Consider the following 8,235-nt stretch of genomic DNA (forward strand, 5'->3'; position numbering starts at 1 on the left):
CGAAAAGCCACGGTTTCCCCGCCGAGGGCCGCCCCTTCCCCCTCTCTGGGAGCTGCGCAGACCGGGATCGCTGATCTGATGGGGAGGGAGAGGAGTTCTCCTTACCTCTCCCCACTTCCTCCGGGGGCCCAGCACGTTCTGCTCTCAGATGTGCGGCAGTGTGGATCCCTTTGCTCTAGCTTTTCACTGTCTGGGATTCCATTGTTGGTCTGTGACTGTTCCTTTTGTTGTATCTTGTCTGGGGAAGAGTTCACGGGAAAGCTCACTCCACCAGTCTCTGGTATCTCTATTGTAGATTTTTAAAGATGCTTTGCTAACTGATAGAAATTCCCTCTTATCTCTGAGAAATTGTTTATTTCATTATAAATTAGTGATGTATTTTATCAGAAGCTTTGATTCTTTTGATATGATCATTTTTTCTATTTCTTGTTTTATGTAAGAGTTTTATTGATTGCTTTTTGAATATGAAACAAACCATGCATTCCTAAAAAGAACATACCAGCATGATCATGATATATCATCCATTTTATATATCACCGACTCCTGTTTGGGAATATTTTATGTAGGAATCTACAGCTAAGATCCTGTGCGAGAGGTTCCTGTGATCTTCCCATTTTGTAGTTTCCTTGTCAGGTTTTGGTATCAAGTTTTTTCTGGTCTGATAAAATGTGTTGGGAGGAATATTGCCTCTTCTATTTTCAGGAGAAGCTCGTGTAAGTTTGGTATGTGTATGTATGTGTGTGTGTATGTGTGAGGGCCCATGTCCATGTCTGTGTGTGTGTCTCCAGGTGTGTGTTTGTGTGTATGTCATAAGTGTGTAGTATTCAGAAGCATTCGTGAATGAAGTTTTCCAGACTCAGCATTCACTTTTTGGGAAAATTTTTAATTATAGATTCAACATATTTAATATCTATGACAATTCAGATTTTCTATTTATTTTTGTGTCCATCATTTTTTAAATTGTACATTGAAAATTTTGTCCATTTCATCTACATTTTCTAATATACTGGCATCAAATTGATCATAATGATCAGTTACCTATTTGAAGTCTGTAGGATCTGTAATGTTGTCTTGATGATATGATGTATGAGTTCTCTCTTTTCCTTGAGCATTGTGGCTGGGATGTATAAATGTGATTAATGTTTTCAAGAATGAATTTTTTTGGCTTTCATGACTTTTCTCTATTATTTGTTTGTCCTCATTAGTAGCTACTCTTGTCATTACTATTTCCCTCCTACCTTTATTTCTAATAATATATTATTCTTTTTCTAAATTCTTGATATGATAGCTTAGGTCGTTGTTTCTTTAGGCTGTTCTTTTCTACTATATTCATTTATTCATGGTTCTGAATTTTCCTATTTCATACGTTTGATGGGTAATATTTACGTTACCATCATGTTTAAAACATTCTCTCACTCATGTTTTGGATTTCTCATTAAACTATAGATTACTGAGAAGTCTGCTGCTTTATTTCCATAATGTGAGGATATCTGTTATCTTTGACGGCAGAATCAGGTGACTCCCAAAGTGTCCCAGAAGGTCCTGGTGGTCCATGTTAGGAGTCTGGCTGGCTGGGGGTCATTAGGAGGTGTCCTTTGGGGGCAGCTCCTGTGCCTTTTGGAGTCCCTGCAGTCTCTCTCCCTGGAGGGTGCATCTGGGTCCTTTCTGGACTAGTGGATGGCCAGAGCAGCATACACACTGGGCTCTGCTGGGGGTTCCTCTGACTGGGAGGAAGAGGATGTTGTCTCCCGCCTGAGGGTCAAGTGGTTCAGCTGTGCGTAGGTCACGTCCTGAGGGTCTTCAGACACAGTAGCCTGGAGCAGGGGGAGAGTGGGGGATAGGTATGTGATTGGGGTGGTGGCAGCCTGGTGTCCAGGAGAGGATGGGACCCACCTGTCTGTCCCTCTGTCCGTCATTTTCTGCTTGTCTGTCCTTCATGTCCAGTGATTCTTCTGACAGGGGGGAAGGAGAGATGTACACTCTCTGTCTAAGTCTTGATCTTGAGTGGATCACCTGGGCTTCCATCACTCTCTGGGGGTCTTCATCATGGGGGCCCTGCTGGAGGTGGACAGAGGGACAGAAACAGTGTCTCCCTGACCCCACTGCTGACCTCCTCCAGTCAACCCTCCACACTGTTATAGAGTGAGGGCACTTCCTGATGGAATCTTCAGGGACATCCTAAACCTTGGACATCTGGGTGCTCTCTACTGTTCTGATTCTTATCCTCACACACTATTTCTCGCTCATTTGTCTCCAGCCACATGGCCCATTTCCCTGAAAAATCATTTTGCTGCCTCAGGACCTTTGCGTCTGCTGTTTCCTCTGCCCCCTGCATGCACTCTATCCCTTTTCCTCACTTTATTTTCCTCAACAGCACTTTGAACTCTAGGATGCTACCTGCATATTTGTGTATTGTCTCTCACCCACAAGGTGAGCTAAAGGAGTGTGGACACAGTTTCCTCACTGCTGCACCTGCAGCACCTGAATGGAGCTGGGTAAACAGTAAGGTCCCTGTGCACATTGTTGCGGGAATGAATGAAGGGGGCCTAGGGGCCTTGAGGGTTATTCACTTATTCGTGCATCCTCTTGAGCCCTAGGGGTGCACCCCAACAACCAGAAGGTCAGAGAGAAGACGAGGACCCAGGAAAGGGGATCACGTAGGAGGAGCCATGATCTCACAGAAACCAGGAGGAGTGAAGTCACAGGAGGACCACCCAGGGTGCCCGAGAGGAGAGGTCAGTGTGGGACACTGCTGAGAGCTGGGTGACGTGAGGACAGGAAGTGTCCACTGGAATAAGTTTGACAACAGGTAGGTCAAACTGGTGGCCTGGACAGGAGCAGGGGTCTCACCTGATGGTCCAGCTCCACGCTCTCCTCAGGCTGTGTGTCCTTCACGGCAGCATCTGCTGGGGCAGAACACGGGGTGTGTCTCTTGGCAGGATTCCTGAGATCTCTCAGGGCTGCAGGCCCCTCTCTGCTCTCAGATGGGCCACTGAGGTCCAGGGGTGAGGAGATGTGCCCGAGGTCACTCAGGGTGGGATTTCAGTGCTTCTCACACTGAATCCCCAGATCCTCCCAGTCTATTCCCCCATGGCCTCCTGAGACCTCTGTGCCCACCCCCCAGGGTGGCCCCTCCTCTCCTCTCACAGAGGGTCTCTTCCTGGGCGTCAGCAGCTGGGCTGGAGCTGGGGGAGGAGACGGGAGTGTTAGGGGCAGAGAGGGACCTAGGGCGGGGTGGGAGTCTGGGGTCTTCAGGACAGGAATTAGCTGATCTGCAGGCCTCTGTCCTTGGGCTCTGGGTCTGCAGCCCCTGCAGGGAGTTGGAGATCAGCCTGTCTCTGGGCAGGGTCATGATGGACAGAGTTTCATCCCTGGGAGGTCATGACCACCCGCCCTCCACATGGGATTCGAGAGGAAAGAAGGAAACCTTAACACATACTTGTGTGTACGTTTCCATATTTCTTGAGATTAAAAAGCTGAAAGAACACCTTAAATGTGTACATGTGTGCTGTATTAAGTGTTTTCTTTAGGAGTTTCTGATTTGAGATTCTGGAAAAGTCTTTTTGGGAGCTCACCCTCCCATCTACTTGCTTTCCCTCTGCTGGTGCCCTAAGCCCACCTCCCCCTGTGACCCGGGTCACTCTGTTCCCTACTCACCTGACCTCCTGCTTTTGCCCTGACGCCAGTGTCGCATGAGGAAGAGGAGGAGGACGAGGGAGAGCAGCAGGACGAAGGCCACCGAGACCCCAACCAGAACCTTCAGGTACCATTTGAGACCTTGGGCACAAGTAACGTCATGAATGAGCCAGTGATGCTCTTTAATTTAGTGTCTACTGTGTGCCACACACGTGCTGGGCTCAGTGCATTCATCTCCTCTCACTCACAGCAATCATACAACAAGAGACTGCCACCCCCATCCAACCATTTCACAGATGAGGAAACTGAGGCACAAACAGGTAAATCATGTGCCCCAGGTCACCCAGCCTGAAGTGGCAGAGCTGGGACTGGAACCCAGGACTGTGGGTTCCCTGTGCACTCATCCTGATGCCCCCCAGGCAGACACCGGCTCAATCCTCTGGGGCTCCACATCTGTAGTCAGGGCCTGCCCCAGTGTTTCATCTGGAGCTGGGGGTCCGTCCTCATTACCCTCCCCTCTCCATATACAGCGAGGACCTGGGGGAGGGCTGGATGCATTGGGTGGGCTCTGCATCTCTCCTGGGGTCCGTCACCCACCCTGCAGGGCCCTGATGCCCCTTGGGAAGGTCCGGCCTGGGGTGGGGTCTCTGTCTTTCCTGAGCTCTGTAACACACAGGTCCTTATTTCACCTAATGTCACTGCAGGCCTGTGAGCAGGATGGGACCAGGGAGCTTTACAGACAATGCACTAAGACTCAGAGAAGAGAAATGAGCTGCTCAGGGCCCCAGAGTTGGAGCAGTCCAGCTGGGACTGAATCTGGGGGGATGATTGCTTTCCTTGCTCTTTCCACTCGAGCTATGAACCTTGAGCTAAAGGGAAAGGGCCTAAACGCCCAGACCATTGTCCTGCCCCTCCCTCCCCTGTACAATGTCACCGTCACTGCTCCAGAGGGGACAGGCCTCCATAAAATCACGTCCTTCGGGGACTTCCCTGTGAGACTACCTCTCCCAGGAGGCCAGAGCCATAGACAGAATTGAAAGGAAATCTAAGCTCTGGGCCACGATTCTCTCCTTTACACTTGGAGAAACTGAGGCCCAGACAGGGGAAGGTGAGTCTAAGTCAGTCTCCCGATGACGTAGCTCAACCCCCGCCCTCCATGGACCCACCCACCACCTCCCCACAGAGACCCTCACTTACTCTTTGGAGTGCGTGACTCGGTGAGAGAGAGTCCATCCTCAGAGCCTCCTGGGCATCAGGACAGGAGGTAGGGGGCGTTACTTCTCCCCACTTCAGCATGGCTGCCCCTCCCCCAGGCTGGGCCCAAGCATCTCCCTCTGCGGTGACTGCCCCACCCATCATCCGTCCAGCCTCAGAGCCCCGGAGCCCCCTGGACCCTCACTTCTGCCCTACTCCCAGCCCCCCTGGGGGACAAGCTGTGCTGAAAGAGGAACTGGGAGTCAGATCAGCTGAGTCTCGAGAGACAGGCCTGGGGAAACTGTGACCTCTCTGGACAGAGGCCCCTGTGATTCACCAACTGTTAAGTTGAGTCCTGTGGGTGGGGAGGTGGGGTCCCCAGAGGATCCTGGGAGAAAGCACGAGAGGAGATGAGGGGCTGGAGGTTCCCCGAGAGACCCCGTCTCTGCTCACTCTCTTCTCCTTCATCTGCCCTGTGTCCCCAAGGCTCTCCCTCTACCCACCTGGAGGATTCTAGTGATGGGGATGTGGGAAGAGGTGGGCATGGGGGGTCCCTGTTTCCCTCCTGCACTCTGAGGGGCAGATCCCCCTCTGGGTGACCCTCCCTTGGGGCCCGTCACTCTCATCCCAGCCCAGAGCTCTCTGGGAGATAGAGCCCTGAGCTGACTGACTCAGACAGGACAGGGTCAGGGGCCCTCACCTGAGACCATGAGCTCAAGGGGGTCACTAGGGTCTGACCACATCTGGGGTTTGCTCATGTAATAGCCATAGCATCTGAATGTCCTCCTGTCACTGGGGGTCACGGGGCCCACAGGGAACACAGCCTGGAACTGTCCATAGGGGTGTTGCTGTGAGTCCAGGGTCCAGATTGGCTTGTGTTCTCCTTCCTTAGTCAGAATGAATCTGCCAAATCTCTGCCATGAGCCACACTGGAGGGTCACGTGCCCCCCTGAGGGCACCACAGGACTTGGCAGGGCTGAGAGGGTGGGTTTGATGTAGAATCCTAGGAGATGAGGAGGCAGCGTGTTAAATGGGGCACACATCTCTCCCATATCCCCCAGCCCAGGGCTGGGCTGTGAGAGTGGACACACCCCTGAGAGCAGACCTTCTTCCTGAGGGCAGAGCCTGAGGCTGGGACCCCTGAGTGTCCTCTCACCTGTCACCACCAGCTCCAGAGGGTCACTGTGCTCTGACCAGCCAGTGGGGCTGAGATAGTAACAGCGATATCTCCCTGCAAATTGCTCTGTCATATGTTGGATGGAGAACTTGGCCTTGTCCCTAGGATCCAGTGGGTTCTGTCTGTCCCACGGCGATGCACTTCCCTCTTTATCCAGGCAGTACTCCTGGGCTTCCAGGGTCCCCTGACACCAGATGGTCACAGGCCTCCACCAGGCAATCACAGAGCCTGGATCAGCCCAGATGATAGGTTTGGGGAGGGTCCCTGGAAGGAAATCAGAGGCTGGGTCACAAGACATTCCCCTCCCCCAGTTCCCTAGCTCTCAGCCCCAGGACCCTTCCAGACATCCCCCCTCCTTCAGACCAGAACTGCTGTCTCTGCGCCCAAATGCCCAGGAGTGGTTCCTTTGTCTCACTGAGGAGGTGGGACCTGGGACACCTGGGGACAGACTCACCTGCCTTCACTGGCATCCTGGGACCCAGACTCAGCCCTGGAAGAGAGTTCCCTGTGAGAGATTTGCCCCTGAATCCTGAGAAGAACCTCTCCTCCCTATGAGCGTCCTGAGACCTGGGAACTCCTGACAGACCAGGGCCTGGCTGTGGGGCGGGGTCTTCTCTTTCTAGAGAAGGGGCTTCTCCCTTTCCCCTCCTCAAATCTCACCAAGGCAGAGCAGGGTCATGAGGGTGAGGGTCATGGCTTCTCCTCCCCGTGGCCCTGGCTGTGCAGATGGAAGAGACCACCGCGCCCAGCAGGACAGTCAGAAGCACAGGATGTGGCCACAGGGAGGTCCTCCCCATCACGAGGTTGTCACGTCAGCCATCCCACAGAAAGGGGAACTGCCCCTCCCCAGGAGCCTGGCTCTCCTTTTCCCAGGGCTGGGGCTGGTGTGAGCAGCAGGCTTCTGCAGACATTTCTGACCACATCTGAGGCTTCACTTGACCCATACGCTACTTTCTGCTTGGCCTGAACCCCTTTCTTGAGGCAAACATCAGCACGTATTTTGAGTATATCCAAGGTGTCAGGTCCAGAAGTACAATCACTGAACAAGACAGATTCAAAAGCTGAGCTTACAGAGCTCAGACTAGGAAAAAAACAAACAAAACACCAACACCGACAAAACAACAGATATCCAGTGCGTTCGTTTCCCACTGAGGCCATAACAAATCACTACAAGCTAACGAGCTGCAGCCACAAGATTTATTATCTTCCAGTTCTGGAAGTCAGAAGTCCAAAACGGACACCCCTGAGTTAAAATCAAGTTGTCATCAGGCTGTGCTCCTTCTGGAGGCTCTCGGGGTGAATCCATTCCCTTTGCTTTTCAAGCTTCTACAAGCTCCCGTATCCCTTGCCTCGTCAGCCCTTCCTTCTTCAAAGCCAGCAATCACATCGCTCCATCTGCTGCTTTGGAGTCACATCTCCTTTTTTGACTCTGACTCCTCTGTCTCCCTCTGTCGCTCAGAAGGACTTATGATGACATTGGACCCATCTGGATAATCCAAGATCATCTCCCCATCTCAGGATCCTTAACTTAATCACACCGGCAAAGTCCCTTTTGTCCTGTGAGGCGACATATTCCAGGTTCTGAGGATTAGGATGTAGACATCTTTAGGATAAGGGACTTCATTATTCTGCCTTCAGGAACTTCTCTAGCTGTGTCTCATATAAACCCCTTCTGTTAGATGATGGAGTGATGCTGGACATCCCCATTTAAGGCTTGGTAGCTAATCAGCTCCCAGTGCATGATGGGCCGCTCATGTCACATGGTAACACGCTTGCTCATGGCCAAGCACCCATCTCAACTAGAGCCCAGTAACAACTTGGAAGCTGTTTCACAAAGAATGATTATGTGCAGAAATGACATAGTGTGGTTCCAAATCTTAAATGCCTACATTGTAATTCATCTATAGTTTCCTGCCAAAGGCTCTGTATAGTGACCTCATCTGCCACAGATGTTTCAAACACCATTGGATCTTTGGGGTCATATAGCTCAGGCTTCCTGTGGCTGAGGCACATAACAAAGTCTTCTCTTGTTCTGGGTCCCACTCAAAACTCAGCAGCCACTCAAGACACTCAAAAGTGGGTGGAGGTAGCATGCCCAAGGATGTATATGTTGTCTCCAAATCCAAAGAAGGCCCCCTAAGGATTGGACTTTTTTCTCACTAGGAGGAGGGTCAGATGAGCAATGAGTCTTCAGCTTGGATGGGATATCTCAACATGCCTCAGGCGAC

The 8,235-nt window shown here is 51.6% G+C and overlaps 1 protein-coding gene across 1 annotated transcript; it reads right to left on the reverse strand.

The window, feature by feature from the left end:
- Positions 1-862: 862 nt before the first annotated feature.
- On the reverse strand, positions 863-6,750 carry LOC131397379 (leukocyte immunoglobulin-like receptor subfamily B member 4). The gene is made up of 11 exons (XM_058530201.1): positions 6,668-6,750; positions 6,462-6,497; positions 5,987-6,271; positions 5,531-5,833; positions 4,834-4,881; positions 3,658-3,777; positions 3,266-3,310; positions 3,148-3,183; positions 2,851-2,903; positions 1,894-2,058; positions 863-1,814 (listed from the first exon to the last, which is right to left on the reverse strand). Exons 1-11 carry the CDS (start codon positions 6,699-6,701, stop codon positions 1,671-1,673), a joined length of 1,269 nt encoding a protein of 422 aa, XP_058386184.1. The 5' UTR covers positions 6,702-6,750; the 3' UTR covers positions 863-1,670.
- Between the last annotated feature and the right edge of the window lie 1,485 nt (positions 6,751-8,235).

The sequence above is a fragment of the Diceros bicornis genome, chromosome 34 (assembly GCF_020826845.1).
Source record: "Diceros bicornis minor isolate mBicDic1 chromosome 34, mDicBic1.mat.cur, whole genome shotgun sequence".
Classification (NCBI taxonomy): Eukaryota; Metazoa; Chordata; class Mammalia; order Perissodactyla; family Rhinocerotidae; genus Diceros; species Diceros bicornis.